This window comes from Uloborus diversus, chromosome 7 (genome assembly GCF_026930045.1).
Source record: "Uloborus diversus isolate 005 chromosome 7, Udiv.v.3.1, whole genome shotgun sequence".
Taxonomy (NCBI): domain Eukaryota; kingdom Metazoa; phylum Arthropoda; class Arachnida; order Araneae; family Uloboridae; genus Uloborus; species Uloborus diversus.
This window is the reverse complement of record NC_072737.1, coordinates 19,646,950-19,672,433: the sequence shown is the minus strand read 5'-3', so window position 1 is coordinate 19,672,433 and position 25,484 is coordinate 19,646,950. Positions and strand designations below refer to the sequence as shown.

At 35.6% G+C, this 25,484-nt stretch overlaps 1 protein-coding gene across 1 annotated transcript in view; it reads left to right on the top strand.

Annotated features, from left to right (window-relative positions):
• The window catches only part of LOC129226318 (coiled-coil domain-containing protein 66-like), a 53,947-nt gene extending 28,881 nt beyond the window's left edge, over positions 1-25,066 (top strand). The window contains exons 8-15 of the mRNA XM_054860919.1: positions 427-679; positions 3,120-3,332; positions 8,200-8,343; positions 10,444-10,655; positions 12,170-12,327; positions 17,936-18,136; positions 22,576-22,662; positions 24,868-25,066. Coding sequence (XP_054716894.1) covers positions 427-679; positions 3,120-3,332; positions 8,200-8,343; positions 10,444-10,655; positions 12,170-12,327; positions 17,936-18,136; positions 22,576-22,662; positions 24,868-24,933 — 1,334 coding nt within the window. The 3' untranslated portion in view covers positions 24,934-25,066. The remainder of the gene's footprint in view (positions 1-426; positions 680-3,119; positions 3,333-8,199; positions 8,344-10,443; positions 10,656-12,169; positions 12,328-17,935; positions 18,137-22,575; positions 22,663-24,867) is intronic.
• The last annotated feature ends 418 nt before the right edge of the window (positions 25,067-25,484 follow it).

The following is a 25,484-nucleotide window of genomic DNA, read 5'->3' as shown; positions in this document are numbered from 1 at the left end:
TTTGATGTTTTGAAAAATATCATATTTTCAAACACTGTTCTTGCTTTTTTGTAATAAGTTACCGCCCCTAAGCCAGGGCTAAGGCAGAAATACTTAAAATACACCGCCAGCTCAGTCAATACCAGCCGAGGACTGCAGTTTCGTGCTTATTAGCACTCATCAGCCCGGCATAGGAAAGTGACTGAGCTGGAGATGGAAAACCTCTTAAGGGAGCCAAGGAGCTGGAGGCAAAAAACCTCTTAAGGGAGCCAAGAGATCTCTTGGCTCCCTTAAGAGGTTTTTCCCCTCCAGCTCATGTGATTCCTATTCCGGGCTGTTGAGTGCTAAAAAGCACGAAACTGCAGTCCTTGGATGGAATAACTGAGCTGGTGGTGTATTTTAAGTAAACTGTTCTTGCTCTTGATTTTAATACTTACTTTTTTGCAGAACCATCCGACTCCCCCTCTAGCCGCCGCAGGGAGTCCTCGAGAGCTTCCGAAACAGAATCCTGCATCTCGGAGCAAAAGGAGTTCGGAGTGCAGACTTCGGAGGACAGGAGGAGCTCCTACGTGGTGGATCGGGTGCTCACTCCATCCATCTTCAGGGTGAGGGCCAAGACGGGGAGAGGAAAGGACTGCGGGACGCAGACCGAAGCGCAGTTCGGGAAGTATGCCGCTGAAGATGCGGAATCCACTGAAAGGTAAGTTTGTTGGGACCCGTATTTTAAGAGAATCAGTTACTTTTTCAGTTTTTGTTTCTAATTTAGTTTTTGGTTTTTGTTCATTCTATATTTTCACCTTTTGCCAATCTGTAGAATAACCATGTTTTTTCCCCCCATCAGTGGCGGCGCGAGAGCAAAAGTAGACGTCGGCGATGCAGTTTTGCGAGGCCCTTCTAATCATAAAATATTTTTAAAACCATTGAATTCATGGAATTAATTTTTGTACTTAACTATTGGCACTTAGAGTTCCCAATTCACTTAATTTCTAGGAAAAACATTTCGTGATTTGTAGCGCAATCAAAATTTTTTTTTGGTGGTGGAGGCAGAGGGCGGCACATTGAAGGGGAAAAAATGACCTGATAGAAAGGGGGGAGGGTTCCGGGGGTCCTCCCCCGGAAAATTTTTAAAATTTGTAGTTTAAAAACGCCATTCTAGGCTTTTTTCTGCTGATGTTAGGGAAAAAATTTTACAGAGGTCTCGATGGGAATTTCTAGAAATTGAAGCCTTAAAAACACAATTATAAGCCGTATTTATTGACTTTAGAGTCAGAGACTGTCCCAGATCGATTCTTTTGTTTAAAAAAAATAGGTCAAAATCAATCCCCTGAAATTCTCGAAATGGAAGTTTCAAAAACAGAATTTTAGACAAACTTTGAAGATTCTACGGGAAGGAAAGGAGCTTCCCTCAAAAATTTTGAAAATTATGGTCCTAAATACTTTAGCAATATTTTATATTCAGGGGCCAGGCCGCTTAAACTTTTTGTTAATGTAGTTTAAAAAAACCTAATTGCTAATGATATGAAAGAAAGGCGGTATGGGGACCCTTGCCCGAATATTTTCTGAAATTCAAGCCTTAAAAATGCCATATTTTGTAATATTAGGCTCCATAATTTTTGAAATTCAAGCTACAAAAACACAATTTTAAGCGATTTTCAATGTTGTTTAGTATTTGGGGACTTTAAGCTGGAAATATCGCGAAATTTAAGATCTGGAAACGAAATTTCAGATGCTCCATAATGCTTTCAGTGTGCGTGTGTATGGAGGGGTGTGTAAGGAGGTGGGGGAGGGGTGTGTGTTTGGAGGAGCAGCATTTTGAATATTTTCTTATTTTTAGAGGAACTTAGGATACAAGAGAAAAAGAAAAGAAATAAGACGGAGGTGGGGAGAATAGAGTTAGCTGATCAATAAGCTGTAGCTACTGAATATTTTAAATTCAGGCCCCGACAGAATTGGGCCCAGCATTTGCTAAGTCTGGCTCTGTGCACTCTCCGCCGCACGCAATATTTTGATTACTTTTTTGTCTGTTGCATTTAATAAGAGCTTCTATTGAAAACACGGAAAGTTCTTAGAACTTTTGAGAATTTACTACTGAGAATTTTGCGAGGCCCTATCTGCGCGAGGCCGTCGGCAGTCGCCGACGCCTAGCGCCGCCACTGCCCCCCATGAGGTATATATATGATTGTATACATTTCAGACATTGGTCTTGCTTTGATTAAATACTAACTTTGCGGTGAATGCTATATTTGAATGTATGCATTTTTGTCATAAAATTTTAACTTTTAATGTTTTAATATATTTTATGGATGCATTGCTTTTCAAAATAGAACAAAAAAATTGTTTGAGAGAAGATTAATGAAGGAAAGTAGAAGTGAAATGTTGGTTGTGAAACATTGATTACACGTTTCACTAAAACAGATTAGAAATTTCAAATTATCGTTTGTATGACTATTTAAGAAAACTGCTTTGCACACAATAAATGCTTTTGCATATTATCTCAAAATCTGTCATGTTTTTTTTTTTTTTTTTGATAAAAATATTATAATATGTGTGTTTAACTTTAAGAGAAAGACATTTTCTTTCATTAATTATTTGTTACGTATTTCAAAATTTACTTCATTTTTTAGAAATGCTCCAAAAGTTTCTTATGTCTACTATTGCAAATCTATCCTGTTTGAAGATCATTGACCTTTTGTGCTTTTCAAACTTCATGATTTTTCAAAATGATAATTTAGATGTTGTTTAGTGATACATTTATCCTTAACCATTTTACAAAATGGTTAAGCATTATGGTGCAAATCTCATAGTCATACGACAATTTGTTGCTTGTCTATGAATTTTTAAAATGTGTCAAAGGCTTTTCAGACACCCTGTATATGTATAGTTATGCATAGACAATGATAGAAACATTAATTTTAAATCTTTATATAATAATAATAATAATAATATAAGTAAATAAACAACAGTAACTTGAGGACCCAGTTACTATTTAAAGACTTTAGTTTGCAATGTTTGAGAATTTTGGATATTTTTGAAAATATTGTGATATTTTCAAACCATGTTCTACAAATTCGTAAAAATCGGAAGCCTGAGTATTCTAGGGCGTTTGAGGTGTGAAATTAAAGCTATTCGTTTCCCCGCAGCAACACCAGCTCCTTCCACAGTCCCCGGCGCATAGTGAGGGTGCAGCACAGCAAGCCCTGCAAGGTCCAGCGCAGGATAGTGGAGATGCCAGAGGAGAGGCCCAAGTGGGGGGTCAACCAGCCCTCCAAGTCCTACGTAAGGATGACAGAGAGGGACCCACACTTCTCCAAGCGCAAGAGGATGCAGGAGCTCAGGCGCCAGCACTGGGCCAGGTGATACAACTTAAACGTATATTTAGTGAAGTTAGATTATGAAGATTGTGTGTGTGTGTTGTGTTTGACAACATACATAAAGATATGATTCACACAGGACAAACATTTAGGTTACAGTTCCACAACATTAAAACTACAGATACATGACATAAGAATTCGGCGACCAAGAGCACAAAATCGAAAACACTGGCAATCACAAACTTCACTCAGCTTGTTAAAAACTTAAATCAAAACTTGTTGCCAGGTTCAAGGTGCAACAAATATGTTTTGATAAAATGAAATCAGAGACTGATGAAAGAGATAAAGGAAAGTTTATTAAAATGGAAAGAAACTTTAACTCAAATACATACAGTACTATGTTTATCCCTTACATCATCCCCCCCCCCTACATCATGTTTATCCCTTATTCGATCATAGCATGCTCAACTCCTATGTTGCCAGAACCAGATATCCAAAGTTCATTCAGTTAACAAATCAGTTACAATGCTATACAACAATGACAAATGAAATAATAACGAGGGAGATTATTCTTAGCAGAATATAAACAAAAAAGTGATGACCAGTAAAAGGCTCTGGCTCCAGCTAGGTTGGTCCTAATCAGTTTAACGATCCCCACTAAAGATCCAGAGTCCTCTTAAAAGTATTCCTTGCATTGCAAGTAACAGCTACTTCTGGTAAACTATTCCAAATGCCTAGGACCCTGTTGAAGTAGACCTGATTCCAATATTAGCTCTAGATTTGAAAAGCTGAAAACAACGACCTCTGGTTTAGCCGTTACATTCATTGAATTATAAGATTAAGTTTTTCTTTTAATTAATAACTTGCTTGTTCTGTTCTTGAGTTACTGTTGTTGCTTAACGATCACCATCTCAAATACAAATACAAATGTGACGACCAGCAACAGGCTCTGGGCCCAGCTAGGCTGGTCCTAGTCAATTAATTAGTCCTCAATGAAGGTCAATGGCCCTCTTAAAGCTATCCACCCCCTTGCTCATTACTGCCTCTTCTGGTAAGCTATTCCAAGTGCCCACGACCCTACTAAAGTAGTAGTTTTTCCTAATTTCCAAGTTAGCCTGAGATTTAAATAGCTTAAAACAATGACCCCTCATTCAGCTTTCCCCGCAAAAATTCAATCCATTTACATCTTTCATTTTGATAAATTTAAATAGCTGAATCATGTCCCCTCTGACTCTCCTTTGCTCCAGGCTATACATGTTAAGCCTATTAAGTCTGGTATCATAATCTAAATCTGAAAGTCCCCTTACTAATCTAGTTACCCTTCTTGGAACCCTTTCGAATACAAAAATATCTTTCTTCAGATAAGGCGACCAAAACTGAACGGCGTACTCCAAATGAGGTCTTACTAAACTCCTATATAAAGGCAGAAGAACCTTCTTAGATTTATTTGAAATAGATCTATTGATAAACCCAAGCATTTTGTTGGCTTTGTTACTAGCTATGCTGCACTGTTGACTAAACTTGAAGTTCTGATTTATTAAGATACCCAGATCCATAACATTTTCTGCCTGATTAATCACTGAACCCTGTAAACGATATCTCGTACACTTATTTCCATGACCTAAGTGTAGCGCTTGACATTTCCCTACATTAACTGCCATACCCCATTTATCTGCCCACTTAGTAATATGATCTAAATCCTCTTGCAGCTGTTTTACTTGTTCTTCATTTTCGACAATCCCCAAAACTTTTACACCATCAGCAAAATAATTCACGCTCCCAGATAAAATTTCCATTGATGTCATTCATAAAGATAATAAACAAAAGAGGCCCTAAAACTGATCCCTGAGAAACCCCACTTAAAACATCACTCCATTTAGAATGATTTCCTCTCGCAACTACTCTTTGCTTCCTACCAGTGAGCCAATTTCTAACCCAAAGTAAAGTTTTTCCTCCTACTCCTATGTCAGCTAATTTGCTGAGAAGAGCAACATGCAGTACCTTGTCAAAAGCTTTTTGAAAATCAATATAAACAACATCCACACATTTTTTGTTATCTAAAGCTGAGGTAACCTTGCCATAGAAATGCAATAAATTAGTAGCACAGGATTTACCTTTCCTGAAACCATACTGCAAACTAGACAACAGACTATTAGCCTCCAAGAACTTCATGATCTTAATTTTGATCAAAGTATCGAAAATCTTACAAATCACTGAAGTCAAACTTACAGGTCTATAATTCCCAGCATTACCTTTAGACCCTTTCTTGAAGAGTGGCGTTATGTTAGCCAGCTTCCAGTCTTCTGGCACCGTCCCCGAGTTATAAGAAGCATTGAAAATATTCAAAATAACATCCACTAATTCCTCTGCACATACAACTAAAATGTTTGGATAAATATTGTCTGGTCCCGGAGCTTTAGTTGCTTTAATCTTTTTCAAATAAAATAGAACCTCCTCCCTGGAAAATACAAAATCCTCAAGCTGTATAATAGCTTGTGTCTTGTTAGTGTCAACTGTTGAGATACAGTTATTGTTAAACACACTGAAAAAAAAGTTATTTATAACATTTGCAATATCCCTATCGTTTTGGATTAAATTTCCATACTCATCAACCAATGGCCCTATTTTACTGTTTCGAGCTTTCCCAGAATTAGCATAAGCAAAAAACTTTTTAGGATTCCCATCAATGTCATCTGCTAGCCTTTGCTCCAATTCCCTTTTCTGAATCCGTACCAAATACTTAAAATTTCACCTTGCCTTACCATACTGGAGCCTCTACGCACTCTGACCACTTTCTTTAAACAGACGAAAAGTGGCTTGCTTATAATTAAGAGCTTCTTTACTCTCCCTGGAGAATCACATGGGCCAAGTTTTGGTATTAACACCTTTTCTCCTAAATAGAACATAATCCCCAACCGTTTTAGCAAGTTTTTCCTTAAATTCCATCCACTGCTGATCTACTTCACTATTTTACCATCCAGACGAAAAAAACTCTTTCAAGCTCTGCCTAAGTGCAACAAAATCAGTGTTTCTGAAATTGGGCACAAACCTAAAATTATCATCTTTGTACACTTCAAATTTAATCCGGAACCTAATGCTGTTATGATCACTATCTCCAGTATGATCCCCTACACACAACCCCTGAACAAAACTTCCTATGTCACAAAAAACTAGATCCAAAATCGCCTCTTTTCGAGTTCCATGAGTTACAACTTGATCTAAGAAACAGTCACCAATTACTTTTAAAAATTCCTCTTCTTTGCCATTACCTGGATAAAAATTATTTCAATCAATAACCGGAAAATTGAAATCCCCCATTATGATAACGGATCCCTTACTGAACATGTCACTAATAATACGGTACATCTGTTCATCTTGTCCATGGTTTGAATTAGGTGGCCTATAAATGTTTCCAAAGCGTAGCTTTTTGCCCTTACTGCTCATCAACTCCAGCCAAACCACATCAATATCAGTAGGTTTATCATTTATGACCAATTCATTGCAAATAAAATTGTCTCTAACATAAAATAAAACCCCACCACCTCTTTTCCCTACTCTATCCTGTCTGAACAAATTATACCCAGCAATATGTAATAACTCTGCATCAAATTCGGTAGCCCATGTCTCTGTAATTCCAATAACATCCAACTTCTCATCCAAAACTGCCTTTTCAATTCATCCATCTTGTTCCTAATACTGCGAGCTATGGTATAGAAAACTTTAAGCATGCCTAAATTGCTTTTATTTAACACCCTGAAATTTCCTAAATCACAACTCTCAACATTACTACTCTTGTTCGACACTTTATTTCCATTTCTAGTAATACCCAAAAAAATTTCATCCTCTCGATACCTGATGCTTAAACCATGCCCCCCATTCCAACTTAGTTTTTTAACTCCGAAGCTCCTAAAATTAATCCATTAACCATTTTGACCCCTGTAGAGCTCAGATGCAGGCCATCCCTAGCAATCCATCTCTGTCATGTAATCGCTGTGACGTGAATCTTTTCCCGTTCTTTCAAGAACAATTGAATTCACTTACATGTGGGTTGTTTTAGCTCTCTCGGGTAGAGGTCATATGCAAAGTCATTCAGATATGAGCGAGCCGTTGGCAGTGGATACACACATGCACAGCTGCAGTGACTTTGGCACTCGGTTTTATTGGTCAAGACCTTGTTCCTTTAATGAATGAATAGAAGGTCAATCAGCATAAAACTTAAAGATTTGATAGCTAGGAAAAAAGGGCTGATGCAACGTTATTTTCAACCTTTTTACTTATTTTATTTTACAGTAAAACCTCAACTATCCCACCCCCGTTTATCCGGATCTCCGGCTTCTCTGTATCAAATTTAATAAACTTTTAAAACAGTTATATTTTCTTAAATAATAGTTTAAAATAGTGACAACAAGTACAGAACTATAAATACTGACAACTTTCGGTTTTTGTTTTGGTTTAACGGGCAATTCCTGCATAGAATGTACAATGAGGTATAGTACTTACCTAACATGGTGTTATTCAGAGTATCAGTCCGACACCGCTGTAGCTGAACTATGAGTGAAAAATGTTTGCGATAAACAGTACTTTGTAGTTCTGTTACAAAGCCTTCTTTTTTGCTGTAGTAAAAGATGTCTGCTTATTGAAGAACGTGTTTTGCTTATCAGCCATATTACCCCGATTATCCGGATTTTTGTTCATCGGGACTGCCTTTGGTCCCTGTTTGTCCGCATAAACGAGGTTGTACTATATGTGTTATTGTTGCCATTTTTACTCTGTTAATAGATTATTGTCGTTATTCATCTTTATACCTTTAATCCTTCTTATATCTCATAACTCTTAAATTGTGCTCTGCTAGTTTGGTTGAATAATAATTATTTTTCATGACCAATCATATCTTCCCGTCCGACACCAGGGAGCTGGCAGCACAGAAGACGGGCGGCCAGTTGAGCACCAGGAGGTCCAATGTCACCACTTCTTACCCCAGCCTGAGGGGCCGCAGGGGGGCCAGCAGCTCAGACTGTACCTTGGGATACAGCAGCTCGGAGTTCGAAACCAGGTACGTCTGTCCTAGGATTTTTAATCTTAATACTTGCATAGTTGCCGACTCTCCCAATTCGTTTGGGAGACTCCCAAATAATAATGCCTTCTTCCAAATTCTCTAATAAATATCTCACAAATTTTATCTAAACAACATAATTCTCTAAAAAAGGGATTTTTCAGTTATTAGAATTTCGGGAAAATCTGTACATTGGAGATCGCAAAAACAAGCCTTTTTATGCACGAGTATGAAAAGGTCTTTTTCAAACATGTTTAGTTCATTTTCCTTCTTGTTGAATTTGTCTTGCCAAAAAGAATACAGTGAAACATTCCCAATTTTTCTACTTCTTTTTTATTTCTAAACCTTTACTTGCTGCATGGAATGCTTATTATCATTTGTAAAATAAAACAAATTTATGCCTGTTTTTAAAAAAAGTTTTTAAACCTAAAAGTAGTAATATTTTTCTTCAAAGAAGTAATAACGGCAATTAATGTAATATCCATTTTCAAATGTGGGATCCTGCCTGTTTTCGAGTGTTGAATATAGGACCTCATATGTGCCCAATTTAAGATAGACCTATGCTTGTATTTAAAAAAAACCCTTTTACATTAAACATTTTTTGGTTAAATTTATATATTCAAAGTCTGCCAAATTTAATGCGTATGTCTTCCTAATTTTCAGCTTTCAATGTTGACAGCTATGTTTTTGTGATGACATTATTTTTCTGAAAAAATTTTACCGACCTTCTCAGGATAAATTTCGATTCGACTAGGGAGTGTTCCTTCACTGGTCTTCTACCGTACTTTCAAATTTATTACCCTACTATTACAAATCAATACTCTACTTATTTTGCATTTAAAAACATAAATGAGGAAGTGAGAAGCAAAGGGATGTAAGTGGCAAAATTAAAAATTTGGAGATAACCAGGACGCATGGTAGGTAAACCTTTCCTCTGTCTTGGGGCAAGAGATGGTACTAGTAGCCTTGGTAGTTGCTGTTATAGAGCATGATTTAGAAAAAAAAATCAATGAAAGCCTACCTAGGATCTGATCTTTAAACGCGTTTTACTCAAAACATGAAAATGTTCACTTACATCCCTTTGCTTCTCACTGCCTCAAATATAAATTTGATGACCAGCAACAGGCTCAAGCCTCGGCTGGGCTGGTCCTATTCCGTTTATTTGTCCCCAATGAAGATCAATGGCCCTCTTAAAGCTATACACCGCCTTGCTCATTACAACCTCTTCCGATAAGCTGTTCCAAGTGCCCACGGCCCTGCTGAAGGAGGAATTTTTCCTCATTTTCAGGTTATCCTGAGAGATTTGAATAGCTGACCCCTCGACAATTACCCCTCGTCCTGCTATACGTGCAAAAATTTAACCCGTTAGCTTCTTTCATTTTGATAAATTGAAAAAACTGAATCATGTCTCCTCTGACTCTCCTTTGCTCCAGGCTATGCATATTAAGCCTTTGATATCTGGTATCATAATCTAAACCTGAAGGTCACCACACTAGTCTAGTAGCCCTTCTTTGAACCCTTTCTAATACAGAAATTACTTTCCTCAGATGAGGAAACCAAAACTGAACAGCGTACCCCAAATGAGGTCTTACCAAACTTTTGAGTCAGAGGTATAACCAAAGCTGTTTGTGAACTAATTGTAATATATTTGTAACATAAGGGGTGTAACTGCAACTGCAGTATTTGAAGTGTAACTGTAGCTTTTAACTGTGACATAGGTTGTAAATAGAACAGCCATGTAAAGCGTGGATAAAACATTCTCCTTTAACAATCTCTTCCTTCCTGTGTAAATAAAGTTAGTTATGCATATCCCAGAACTGTCAGCTGCTACCAAAAAATCAATGCTTCTACGAGCTACAGACTTGAACAATGAATCTTTTCATCCTCAACCTCACTTACTTTGCATTGAAAAAGAGGCTCCTTGTGACCTCAAAAAACATGAATGCAGAAATCTACAATTTTTCGTTGTTGAACCTTATTTTTACTAATTTAGATTTTCAGTTGGCAGCTCTGATATCCTACTGTAGTTTAGTATTCTAAATAAATACTTAAGCTAATTCAGACATCACACTAATGAAGAAAAATGGTTTCTCTTTGCAGGTCGTGTCGTCCTTTCCGAAGCAACTCGACTCCCCGTTATCGCCAGCCTTCCGGATTCCGATCGGATCACGGATCCGCAGAGACAGTGGCCTACATGGAGGCCGTGCCCATCGTTGCTCATCCCATGCTCAGGCGGAGGGAGTCCCAGAGCTCCGACAACCTGCCCTCCATCGTGGGGGGCTCGGAGCCCTCCCCCTCCCGCAGGATCGAAGGTCAGCTCACTTTATGGGTTTTCTTTGCAAATGCAGGGCTTCTTTTCCCCCTAAAAATCCCTTTTCTGGCTGCTAGTCCTAAAACTCCGATTTTTTCTTCCAAAATCAAGTACAGTAAAATCCCTCTAATGCAACACTAACGGGACAAATATTTTTGTCCGCAGTGAAGTGGTGTTTGCAGGACAGGGGTTAAATAATGTTATTTGCCTTGGAACCGGGGAATTAAAAATTGTCCGCATAAGAGGGGTGTCCGTCTTTGAGGGGTGTCCATTAGGAGGGGTTTTACTTCTTTCCCCTTTTTCCTTCAAAATTTCAGTTTCATTTTGAATTTTCTCTGTAACCTCTTTCATCCATTTGGATTTTTTCTTAAATTAGCGTTTCTGCCCCCCCCCCCCCCCCCGCTTGGTGACGCGCACCAACCGCCGAAGATTGCCTCGCAATCTTCGGGGGTTGGTCAGAAGTTTTGTCATTCAGTAGCAGTACTTAGTCATCGTAAAGTTTTACCATGCTCCCGTTCAGTTGCTTAGTAATCTTTCACTACTGAATTACATTTGCAATCTCTCTCCTCTTTGCATTCCAACATCCTCATCTTCATGTATATAATAGCCAATTCACTGATCGAGTAACGCTCCAGAGTTCACCAACAATGAAACTCGTGCAATAGCATGATAATTTGATACTATTTTTTGGTGGAAACACAGGAAAATGCTTTATTTTGACATGGCTGAACTGGATCCGGTAACCCACTGGTTTTGATTAGAGGAGTCTGATTGCAGATGGGGAGGTCCCAGGTTCAAACCCAGCTCAGGCATGGCTGTACTTTCTCTCTCCTATCCTTGTCTTTTCTTTGTGTGAATGTGCTGTTATGCTGTGAAGGATTGCCTAGCCTATAAACGGGTCATCATGTCACGTGAGTACTGTGGAAGTCGGACTTCACACCAAAGTGCGGTACAGTTGAAAAAGTGAAGCAGTGCAGCTCAAATTGACAGCCTAGCTGGCACAAAACAACAACAACAACTGGTAAGACTCATTTTAGGAGAATTAAGAAACAAAAAAGGGGTCAACAATCTGTAGTGTAACAAAGGGTTGGCAGGAGTGGCTCTCACCAGGGGGTGGCATTTCGATTAATTTATAAAAAAAAGGATCAAAAAGTAGAAAAATTATTGTCTTCCATTTGTCAATCAATTAGTCAAATTTTCCCCCAAAAATTTTTGTTGGGAGGTCACAGTGACCTCCGGTGGCTTCTCATTGGGACAACGTTGTGGGGGAGGGGGGCGCAATTTCTTAAGTTTGCCAGGGGCGCCAGACCTCCTAGGTATGCTACTGTCAACAATGAATGCTGTCTACTGGAGTTTAAGGTTAATCCACTGGAGTTAGGGTTAAAATTTCAACAATCAAAATGTCACTAAACAGGCAATTGCATCCTTCAAATATAGAAGCAATTTTCAACCGTGATACCTTGACAAGCAATTTTCTACTTTAAGAATATTTGCTAATGTAACTCTTACTTTTAGGTTATGGCCACCCCTCGTACAGCCTTCCTCCGATGCGGCGCAAGTGGCACAGCCAAGAGACCTTCCACCCTGGTATCTTCCACACCTACAGTCCCCCTCACCTGTTGCACAGGCCGCTCATGGAACCTTTCCGGCCGGGCCCCAGGCCCATCATACAGGCGAGTCCTGCTTTCTGTTCTGTTGTCCTTATGTCCCAGCAACGCTTGCTTGTTTCCTTAGAAATCGTTTTGTTAAATCATTTTTATGGAAATTATGTTTTTAAAATCTCACTTATGAAGGTTCATTGTTATTTTTTTGGTATAAAATTTACTAGAACTTAAAAGTGGTGGTAGTTTTTTTTTTTGTTAAAAAAAAAAGGCAAGGAAAAGGAAAACAAGTTGATTGTTAGCATTTTTTTTTGTTTTTCAGAAGTAGTCTTGCTTGCTTCTTCAGTTCACTTGAATAGAAAAAAAACAGTTCAACCCTTTTTACCCAAATGATTTGAGAGAAAATTAAATTGCTTTTCCTTAAATTTTCTTTGTTTCACTCATATATTATGAGGAGTATATTACATAAGAGGATTTAAGAAAATCACTTACACTTGCATGGGAATGTTGAAAATGTTTTGGTAAATAAAGATATATTGTGTTTTACCAGCAGAAGAGCACAGAAGTAAATTTGTTACTTTTATTAGGGGTTTTTTAGTTATGACTAGCTAATTGTTACAAAAAATTTCCTTGTCCCTTTTTCTCTTTTTTTACAACTTTTTTTAAGCTTTTCTGACCCTGCTCCCCCCCCCCCTCCTCCCCCCCCATTCTTCCAATAAAGTGTGTTTGTTTATGATACATCAAGTATGTGCCATTAAAAATAATTTAACTAATCTTTATATGCATTGTATTGTTTCCAATTGGTGTTATTATTACTTCTATTTATATTTGGTTGAATTAAGGGAAGAATTTACCCTACCAAATTCAAAACCAGACATAAAAAATGGATAAATTTAAATCATTTTAATACATTTTACCTATACTATATTATACAGGGAGAGGACGAATTTTTGTTTGTTTATATGTTCGAGGTAATCTCTGGAACTATTGAAACTATTTGAAAAATTCTTTCACTGTATGAAAGGGGCCTCCTTACTGAGTAACATAGGCTATAATTCGAAAAAAAATCCGATAAATAGTTCTTTTTTTTAATTCCAATTTAGCCCCAAATTTCACTTAAATTGCCTATTATTGGCTATTAAAGGGGTGAAAAATTACTTGCACATATTAATATTATATATCGTTAAAAAGGGTAGAATTTTCCGCATTCTAAGCAATTTGTTTCAATGCTCCAGCTTCATGACAACGGGAGCAATTTGCGTTTTTATCTCGAACTTTTTTAGGCTTAGCTGAAATTTTGGCACTACTTTCTTCATTAAATCTCTCAGTAAAAAGTGAAGGAATTGTTCCACTGTTTTCTTTTTGACACCATTGGAAAAAGTGGCATTTTTTACTCCAGAAATTTCTTGACCTGTGGTCGAAAAAATAATCTTCTTTCTTTAAAGGAAGAAAAGTTATACAAGTCGTTAAAAATAAAGTTCGAATAAATCTAATCTCCATCAAAATTACTGATGTTTTGTTTCACATTGCCATAGTTACGTCTTTTAGCTTCTCTTCATTTTAATTTCTTAAAGGTCCACAAACTTGGCGCCACGGAATTATAAGCAAAGGGGAAATGTTTTCGCCAATTTTTCATATTTTACAATCTACGTTATGATAATTCCCACGGACAATGGAGAAATTGCGGGAAGAGTTTGAAAACTAGGAGTCTTCGCAATTTTCCCAATTGTTGTCAAATTGGACGCCAAAGACCAAGAGCTAATGTACTTCAGCCATGGCCTTGCTGATAGTGACAAAAGCAAATGATTATAGCCCATAATTGATGATAGCGCCAAACCCCCAGTTAATCGAAATATCTTCGAAATTACTAATGGAAGGAAACCAGTACATTGTAAAAGCAGGGGGGACGAAAGTTGTATTTTTATGCGCTTTTACATTTAATTCTAAAGACATTTACATTTAATTCTAACATTACTATGATTTAGCTTTCAAAATTTAATGATATCCAAACAAAATATCAATGTGAAAAGTAGCCAAGTTCGATCAAAATGAGGTTCTGGGTAGACGGTGTCACCGACAAGATTCAGATCTCAACGGATAACAAGTTCCATAGCAGTTCCTCTTGGAAATTGGACTGCCCCGTGTTCTTCAATTCATTTTGAAAACAATTTTTTTTACTTTCTTTGATCCTTGTAACTTGGCAAGTTACTGTATTGTTTATTGACGACCAAAACTTGCTGCAAGTTTTGGTCGTCAATCTGCAATCAAAGAAAATAAAAAAATTGTTTTCTGGTTGAATTGAAAAACATGGGACAATCCAACTTCTATGAGGAACAGCTATGGAACTTGGTACCCGTTTAGATCTGAACTACTTTATCGGTGACACCGTCTACCCAGGGCCTCATTTTGATTGAACTTGACTGCTTTTCACATTTATGTTTTGTTGGGATTTTATTTTACAGCGATCCACAGCATTCGGTAATGTCCACAGCACTGTTATTTTAATTACAATAGAGAAAATAATGCCTTTTAGTTCAAGCAATTCCATGTGTAACAGAAACACAATTTTGTTTGTTTTTTTAAAGGTTTAAGCGATTACAGTGAAATTATTTTCATTTCAGCTGACTTTTTTTATCTTCTCTGCACTTCATTGTTAAAACATGAAAAACAAGACAGAGAAAAAAAAAATCTATTCCTTTTTCCTCAATGTTTGTGCTATTTTCTGCTCCGTGATGAAATGACACTTTTCTGAACCAAGTTTTTGGACTTCTTAGAACGAAAAGATATTTTTGTGAAATTGTGTATTAAATTCAATCTTTTAACTGACGAATACTTTCGTGATAGAGAAGTAACAATGAGAAACTGTTAATTTAAATAATTTTTCATGCACTAGGTTGACAAATTCAAGTTTATGCATTTTGACGGAATGACTGCTATGGAGTGGCTTTTAAAGTCCATTCATTACTATAGAAATGGTCATATATTGCTATAAAAAAGATGATATTTTTAATTAAGTTAAAAATCATTGCCTTTAACTTATATGACACTACTGTTGTTGTTTACGTGTCCATAATTAATAATCATGGAAGGATTGAGGGCCATATTGCCTCGAAAGTTTTGGACTTTTTTTTATTTATTCACACATAAGACATTATGAGAAAGATTTTCAGCGTAAAGAAAGGAAATACACAACTCCTAGTATCCGAGGTTATTGAACCCACGTTTACCGGCATTTGAAGCGAAGTTTCTACCACAAAGCCACGAAGGGAAGCAGCGTATAATGAATGAGGCATAATGAGTGATATAGTTTACATTTTTCATTGCCAGAGAAAAAACATCCGCTTCACTTGCAAAAGGGCTGGGTTCCGGTAGCGTGCGTGTTCACTTGGCACGTTAGGCACTGAGCAGTTCAGTCTAGGATTATTGCTTTAAAGCAACCGTAAATGTAATTCTTTGTTTTGGAAGAAAAGAAACTTGATTTGTTTTTATCCGAGTGAAATGTAGGACATTTTCTTCTTTTTTTTCTGACGATGATTTTTGAATGTTCCACTGGATGTTTTTTTTTCCTTAGACGGATCGATTATGAGAGCGTGGTTCTGGGCGAGTTTGGCCAGAAACAATGGAGTTGCGGAACTATTTTTACATTTGAAAGATATTATTTGATGTCTTCTTTTGTTTATTTGGCGAAATATTTTAAATTGCAGTAAAAACCACTTCACTCGCTAAATAGAATTTTAAAGCAACTGTAAATCTAATTTAATGATTTGACGAAAAGTTTTATTGGTTCCAAAGAAACTTTAGTAGGTTTTTTTTTTTTGAAAAGGAATTATATTTTATACATAGAAAAATAATCATTTTACAGAAGTGGAGGGTGCTTCCATTTTTTTTATTCGACGGACTTCCATTAAATTTTTAGCACGGGCATCTCTGTGCGGGTACTGCTAGTATATATATATATATATATATAATTCTTAGAACTTAAAATAAAATATTCTACATTTAGACAGCGCAAATGCAGCTAAAGTGTTAAATGTATATTATATATATTATTTAAAGTCTCACTCGTAAGTGGCACACTAGCAAGTGTATGAAACAAAAACAACAAGAAACATATAAGAATAATAAGCAATATTAATTGAAAAATTATGCGAAGTTGAACAATATGAACTATAGAAGTTGAACAATATGAACCTTAGAATGGGCAGTAACTGCTACGTTATCAAAGAGCTGGAGCAGTTGGCATAATATATTAATTTGCAGGTTTCTATAGAGGTCGGTAACATACATGTCATAGTGCATTTGCATTCTTATCATATTAGCAAATATTAACTTGCCAGAACGTGATAAATTTTTTATAAAAATTGACGGGTTTTTTTTAAATGCTGACATGTACAAGTCCAACCCCCCAGCTCTGACCTGCAAAAAAAGAGAGAGAAAACAGTCAACTTACCCATTCTGAAAGAAGAACAAAAACTCCAAGAAATCAGTCATCCATTTAAACAAAATCCAGTTTCATTCCAGTTTCGACAGTTGACCGAAGGCTCAGCATCCAAGAAACGCCTCCCTTGCATAAGGTTTTAAGCGTATCCCATCATTCATGCCTTCAGTGGACCCGTTGCCATTTGCAGTTATTTGGGCGGAGACTATAATTTTCGATTTTTTATCAAAGATTTCTTGAATAAATTAAAGTAAAAGAAGGTAAAATTAATGTAGGAGAATGGAGGGCCAAGTGAAATGGTGAAATATTTACTCTGTTTTTAGCTCCACCTATCTGATAATATTTTAACCATGTAGCAGACTTATGTAGTCTATTATAGTCGGGGAAAATTTATTGCTGAAAATCAAAGCATATGATAATACAAGCAGTTTTCAAAAATTGATACTCATTTTGTAATATTTTGCAGTCTTTCAAAAATTGATTTTGTTACTACAAAATGACAAAGTTCAATTTATCAACTTTATAAATATTAACTGAAACGCACTAATACTCATTGCATTAAATATTTAACTAAGCTTATTTTTTATTTCAAATATTTTTTGTAATTAGTCTAGTGCATGTGGGGCAAAGTGAAATAGTTCGTTTATTCAATCATTTACGTATTCACTTTTTAATTCATTTATTTACATTCCTTACTGTAATAATTCGTCTATTTTCTTACTATTTTATTTACTCATAGTAAGAAAATAAACGAATTATTAAACCACTATTTTATTTATTCATTTATTTTTTTGCATGTACTAATTGTTTTATCAATTAATTCATTTGATTATCTATTCATTTCTTCATTCATTATTTTATTTGCTGATCCCTCAGACCAAAAGTATTTTTAATTATTAAATAAAAAATATTTTATTAGACAAATCTTGTATTTTTCCACTTTTTTTTTTAAGTGGTACAAATTTAGAAACAAAAATTTAAAACAACGTTTCAAAGCAAGTTTTATTGAAAAATACATTTTTATTTCTTAATGTGCTGTAATTTTCAAAACAAATTTCCTATTTATTCACTTTGAAAAAACGGAGGTTTTTCACTTTGCTCCGCATTTCCCTGTTATAAGTTTATAACAAAATTGTACTACTGTACTGCAAAAAGTCATATTTTAATAAGCTAAGACAGGATTTTGACTAAATAAGGTATGTCCATTTTTAACTTGCATTCAGAGCTTTCATATTTTTATAGAGGCTTCATAGAGATATGTATGTTGTATCTTTGCAGAGGAGGAAATGGAGTGACCAAGAGAGTTTCGACCTGGAGAGTGTAGTCCGGTCTCGTGTGGAAGAAGGCAGCAGAGCTTCTTCTGCGGAGAGCAGCGAGAAGAGCGAGAAATCTTCCGCGGCCTCCTCTGCCGGGAGCTCAGCCAGGAAGTCCCCAGCCAATCAGGTCATCCATTTCTCCGTTTAATGAATGAAATAACATGTACTTTGACAGATTTCCCCCCCCCCCCTTTTTTTAAGTAACTTTTCAGCTTTTATTTTTACAACCCTGTTGTCAGGGGCGTAGCTAAGGGGGGGGGTTTTGGGGACAAACCCCCCCCCCCCGAAAAGTTAGTCTCAAAAAAAAAGAGAAAAAGAAAGAGAAGTGAAAGAAAAAAAAAGAAAAGGAAAAAATTCCAAGCGATTATACATATATATATATATATATATATATATATATATATATATATATATATATATATATATATAAATATAAAAGAAGTAACCCCCCCCCCCCGAAAGTCAGGTCTAGCTACGCCACTGCCTGTTGTGACAGAATAATTTACTGTATTCTGAATATTTTTTGTTTGTTTTTTTTTGATAGCTGAAAATATTAGGATGTTTTATTGGAAGATATGGAAAGTATAAAAGTATATTTTCATTGATAACCATATGAAGAAATGAAAGGAAACATTCGTCACTGTGGACTGGAAGGGGCAAACGGGGTCCTTAATGTACAGGGTGTTCCGTTTTAATCTGCAAAGAGCTATATTTTGGCAACCGTTAATCCTAGATGCATACTTCCAGTTGCAAAAATGTTCAAAATCAGGTGCAGAGATAAGATATTGAAAGTTTGAAGCAAGCATAAAACTGAGTCAAAAAATACAAAATTTAACTTTTTATGCAGGTCCTAGGTCCTTCAACTAATATTTAGGGAAATCCTCTCCATTGAAAAATATTACTATCACAAAAACTTGACTTTTGTGCAACTAAAACTCATGGAAATATACGAGTTCTAAGTTTTAAAGGACCATACAGAAGATAAGATTGGAACTTATCGCCCTTTCAAAGGAATGACAGGTTGTCAAAATAAAAGAAACAAAACAAAATATTTATATTTTTCATTGCTATTCTGAAATAAATGCAACTGTCATGCCATGATACGCAAAAAAAAAAAAAAAAAATCAAAACCTCGAACAATTTCAAAAACCACACTCTAAGCAAGCATATAATTTTAAACCTTTGTTAACCACTATATTTTCCCTCAAATGTGTTATTGACAACGAGTGTAAAGTGGTGTAAGTCACAAAATGCTGCATTTGGTATCTCGGGACATATTGGTCGTACTAATGTCAAACTTTTTGTGTTGGAATTATTTTTCAATGGAGATTAGTTCCCTAAAGATAAGTAAGGAGACCTGGGGCCCGTATAAAAAGTTAAGTTTTGTATTTTTTGACTAATTTTTATTTTCACTTCAAACTTTTAATATTTCAAACCTGCATCTGATTTTGAAAAAATTTTTCAATTAGAAGTATACATCTAAGACTAACAGTTGTGAAAATAAAGGTCTTGCAGGTTAAAACGGAATGCGCTGTATGTTCAATGTGTGTAATAAATCGTTTTAAATAATGCTTAGTTAAGAGTATTGCTAAAGTTTACCTCATTTTAAAACTGTCAATTTTTTTATACATTATATTACTATAAATAACGGAACAGTTTTGAATTGTTGAATATTTTGTTGACACTTCACAAAAATATTAGACTATTTGACATTTCTAGGAAATAAAGAACAAATAAGACTTTATTTATTTCCACCCACCTTTTGACCCAAGGCTAGCTATAAATTGAAAGAAAAAATTATGTTTGAAGTCACCCTTTCAAAAGTAATTTGTGATTGAAATGCATATCATAGTAATGCTTCTTTCTGTTCTTTGCATTAATTTTATGAGAATAGCACATACTATAATCATTGAAATAAAAAGTCTTCTTAAGAAATGAAACATGTCTCGTAAACAATATATTTGTTACATGCAGCACTTTCAATTTATCATAACTCATTTTTAGGAAGCATGACTATTTACAGTTGAGGTAACATGCTGAAGTCTAAACATTTTAAGAAAAATCAGTATTTTTTTAAAGTAATTTTAAACTAGCAATGAGCAAGCATTAAAACAATTTGCTGTGCATAATATTTTTTCTTAATGTAGTGCTGCTTTTGTTAAAATTCCATGGAATCGTCATGAAAATTTGGAGAGATATCATCAACTGAAAAAGCTGAATTCCCCCCCCCCCTTTTTTTTCAAAGGAAGCAAAACTACTAGTGTGTCTTTTCAATGTTAGAATTGTTTTCACTTAACATGCATTATATTGCCATTTCTGTGCATAACCATATCTATGCTAAAATATAAACATTCAAACTTAAATTGAAACCCGATCATGCATCATTGCATAACGAGAAGTTTTTCCATTTTGCATCACCTATTTTATGATGGGGTTCCAATGCATAAGTTTTCTTATTTGCATTTTGCATTGCAAGATGCAATGTATGAATTAAATTAATCTGCTGTATTCTAGTTTTATTATGAAAAATGTCTACATGTGTAAATTAATTATTCCACTATCTAGAAAACCAATTTTTAGCCACACTGAAATTATTATCTATGGAGGACTTTTTTGTACAAAAAATTAGAATTAGAGAAATGAAGTGCAGTGCCCTATCTACTGCACTTTTTATTGATTTATCAATTATTCATAAACAATAATTTATAACTACGCATTAAAGTTCTAGACAACAAAAAAGCACTTTTTGTTTATATATCCTGTGCACAAACACATGTTTGATTGTAAGTAAAACAAAAAACCAACATAAATAAAGCAAATATTCCAAACAATGCTGCAAATAGCTACTTTTATACAAATACAATACAAATACAAAAGTGACGACCAGCAACAGGCTCTGGGCCCAGCTAGACTGGTCCTAGTCAATTTACAATCCCCAGTGAAGATCAACGGCCCTCTTAAAACTGTCTACTCCTTTGCTCATTACCACCTCTTCCGGTAAGCTGTTCCAAGGTTCCACTACCCTGCTAAAATAATAATTTTTCCTAATATCCATGTTAGCCTGAGATTTAAATAGCTTAAAACAATGACCCCTTGTCCTGTTTTCAGTGCTAAACTTCAGCCCCGTAACATCTTTCGTTTTAATAAATTTAAACAGCTGAATCATGTCCCCCCGGTCTCTTCTTTGCTCAAGACTGTACATTTTAAGCCTTCTAAGCCTGGAATCATAAACTTTTGCTACATTTTCTATTGTACTTTTTTCTATGGATGAGGGGGTTCCATTGTAGCCTTGAAATATATATTTTCAGCACTTTCTGGAAAACTTGGTTAACTTATGCTTTCATTTTCTCGTGTTTATTAAGGATGAAGCATTTTTGATCATTTTTACTTTCTTCTATATCTAATATATAGAAGAAAGTATTGGATTCGTGCAAATTTTCGAATTTTGACGGATTCGAACGTTTTGAGGTGTGCTGAGTCCATTTCGACTATTTTTGGAAAATGTCTGTCTGTGTGTATGTGTGTGTGTGTGTGTGTGTCACGTCTGTGTGTGACCAGTTTTTTGTGGCTGCCCTACAGCAAAAACTGCCACATGAAATCGAACGAAATTTGGTACACATATGTGCCCCTATGTGAACTTGTGCCCATTGGTTTTTGGCGGGAATTCCTCCAAGGGGGGTGGAGCAATGGGACGTTTTTTGAGTTACGCTTGCTTGCTATTCCTCAGGAAGTAACTGGCGGAATCAAACAAAATTTGGTCCATATGTTGCCATTAACAGGAACAGGTGCTGATTCAATTTTGGTGTCAATAACTCAAACGGGGGTTGAGCTATAAAACGTTTTTTGTCGTCAATTGTGACTGCTGTATCTCAAGAAATAATGAACGGAATGAAAGAAAAATTTATCGGCAAGTAGCCCTTAGTGGGTATAAGAGCTGATTTTATTTTGGTGTCAACAGCTAAAAAGGGGGTAGAGCAATCGCCCGTTCTTTTTTTCCATTGTGAGTGCCCTATCTCAAGAAGTAATGCTACGTTCTGGTTGAAATTTGGAATATATGTGAATCCATATGTGAACAGGCTTTGGTTCAATTTTGACGCCAATCGCTCCAAGAGGTGTTGATTTTTTTTTTTTTTTTGCGAATAAAAATATTTTTATTAATGCAACAATAAGAAAGATAAATCGTAATAGATTGTCGTCTGCGTATTTCTCGTGATTTTAATTGTATGGAAATGATCGGAAATATTATCTCAATGATTTAAAATTTTTAACTGTTGCCATCTTATGTTAGTTAACAAATAAAATATTTGTAATTAGTTCAAGCAAGGCTTTTAAAATAACTTTCAGTTTTCGCTCTTTGCTTTGCTTTTGCAATAATTCAGACATTGGGATGGTCGTCAAGTTTTTGCATGTGTAATTTTGTTTTTGTTGGAAATATTGCTTCCTCGTCAAGCACGGGGAGGGATCAGAAAAAAAGAAAAATATAGAAGAAAGTTTCGTGATGGCCACAACATACTAGTTTTGATTTGTCTTTAATTGCGTTGCTAATTAATTTCTCTCTCTCTGCAGAACCCACTCGTTTGTCCAGAAGTAGTGACGGGAAGGCCCACCCCGAGACAAGACAGAATCTTGCAGAACTTGTCTTCCCTCAGACAGGTATGGACAAATCAGCAATATGTACTCTTATTGACCATTTCTCTTTTGCTTTGGGGCTCCTGATTGCTTCATTAAAGACAGATCAAGAAGTTCAGATAAAATTTGATATTTAATTTTGTCTGTATGCAATAATATAACAGTTAGAATGCAGAAAGAAATACCATACATGTCAGTACATACCATACATGAGCAAAATTTGAGCCTTTTAGCTGTTATGCATTTATTGGCCCTTTATCTCGCATTTCGAAATCAAATGGTATTACACTCAGGGGCGGACCTGGTCCCGCAAGAAGGCGCCAACCTTGGTCTCCAAAAAGCGCAAAAAGAAGTGCAAAAAAAAAAAAAAGTGCAATAAGAAAAAAATAGGTGCAAAAAAAAACGATGGTACACAGGCTTACGAGTTTAAAGGAAAATAAAAGTGAAGAGAAGTTGTACACGTTTGTGAGCTCAAAAAAAAAAAAAAAAAATAATAATAATAATAATAATAATAAGGAAGTTGCACCAAAAAAATTTAAAAAAAAAATTAAAAACTAAAAAAAATTTAAAAAAAAGGTTTTCTGGCTTGAGGGCGCAAGGGTGCTTAGGCGGGAATGCACATTGGCCCATTTGCCGATGGGCCAGTCCACCCCTGATTACACTTCTGTATTGCCCAATCATTTTTATTAGCCCTTCTTTTCTTTCATTTTCTTTAAAGTTAAGATCGTTCAAGCTTCAATGAGTGAACATTTAAGTGCAATTTAATTTTCAAAAAATCATAACATTGATTTTTAAAAAAAATACTAGCATTTGGCACCAGACCGTAAAATTTTTTATACTTGTTTTTAACGCCTTTGTATGTGGCGCCAATCAATGAAAGGGGCGCTTGGAGTCTTGACTTTCCCGAACAACGCTTAAGGAGAAGCGTTGGATCAACACCTCCCAGCAAAGATGAGATAGATGCTTATGACCCTATAAGGCCATTCCTCAAAAAAGTCAACCTTTTGCCTCGTACGTAACGGTTCATATATTTCATTAGAAAGTAATAATTTTAAAGGGTAATGACCAAAGCTCTTGTTCAAGATATCACACTTGAGTTTGTAATTTGTTAAGCAGAAAAAAATTGGTTCATTAATATTTTAAAGTATTATATATGAGGAGTCATGTGCAGGACAAAATGACAGTTTTTTGTGGAATGGCCCTACAGTAGAGAAGGCCATTGTCCCTGGCTAAATTAGGTTATTTTCTTCTTCTAAATAATTCATATCTGCTTCCAACTTTACTAAACATGATACAGCCTGCTTTTTGGAAATACTGTTTTCTCCCAGAGCCAGGCGACTCCATGTGTTTATTAATTGGGAGGTTTGGATTAATTGGGAGAACTTTTAATGTTCTGCCTCACGTTTTTGTTTGGTTTGAAATCAAGAAAAGTACACCAACCTAGTGAGAAGGAACATCAGTTTTTTTTTTTCCTTTTTTGCGGGGGGGGGGACATATCAAATTTAGTTACTGCTGCCAATTCATATGAGAAAAAGTTTGATTTTTTTTTTTTTTTTTAAATTATAATCTCTTTATTCATTGGCTGATCTACCTTACTACAGGCCTATTTTTTAATTTCATGTGTGCTTTATATTTACAAGTGAAGTGCTTTTCTTCGTCTGTCTACTATGTCCAGAAACAGAAAAGTGATTCATTCTAAGGAATGACAGATTATTTAGGGGGTCCAAACATCAATAAAAGGGTATCAACTTCTGGCTGGTGTCTTTCAAACAACAGGTCCGGAACAATCTCCAAATGTGCAATAACGTTGCCAACTGTACAATACATTCATTCTTTCTCAAATCTTAACTAACAGAATCGCTTTATTATTTGTCCATTTTAATCCTTTCTTTTCAGCGCCAAACTCAAATCTCTGCTTTGCAGTCAGTTTTTTTAAAGCAAGTGGGGGTGAGGTGTGTGTTGTTTGACACTTATTGAGACCCTGATCTAATACAGTAGAATCAAATAGCTCCTAAAAGTACTTTATTATTAACTTTTTTTTTTTTTGAGGCTTCAGATGAAACATTGACTTAAGTTGAAATGAAATACAAATAGTTAAAAGTGTCTAAATATATGAAAAGACAATTTTTATGTATTATTGTATCTGCCGTTTAACTAGTTTTTTCTTTTTTTTTTTCACCTTAAAAACAAATGATTTTGAAATTTTGATTGTTATTGTTTTTTTTCCAGGGCCTACTCAAAAAACAAAAGGAGCTTGAAAGTTTGATCAGGAGACCTCCTCCTTACTTTTCATGACTCTGAAGCTCTAAAATGAGTTCAATTATTTTAACCCGCTGACTGTAACAACTTTTAATCGCTTCCCCTTCGGGAGATACTTGTGCCTCATTTTTGTTTGCTACGGTGAACTAAATAAAAACATCTTTCAGTATGTGCCACATGTGCCGTATGGGTGTTGAACACTTGTCGTTTTTTAATGCTTCTTTCATCGATGTGTCATGCACCTGCACCATCATGCTTTACGGAAGTCCATGGCCGAACTCTTGCCAATTTGATCATTTCACGAGAGTTTTTGGAAATCTGGAAACCAATTTTAATGAAATCAAAACTGTTCACTGTTAAATGTAAGTTGGAACAAATTAAATTCATTTTACACGTGGTGTAATTGTAAAACAAATATAGGTGCTTTTCCTTTAAAGGTACGTTACTTGGTTTGGCTACTTGTTTACTATCTACCTTGGCGACAGTAGCTTTAAGCGATTGGCGATATCTGCAAGTATGCCCTAGAAATTGAAATTGTGAATGTCTCCAACTACGAAGCTTTTAGTTTGCAATAGTGATAAATAAGT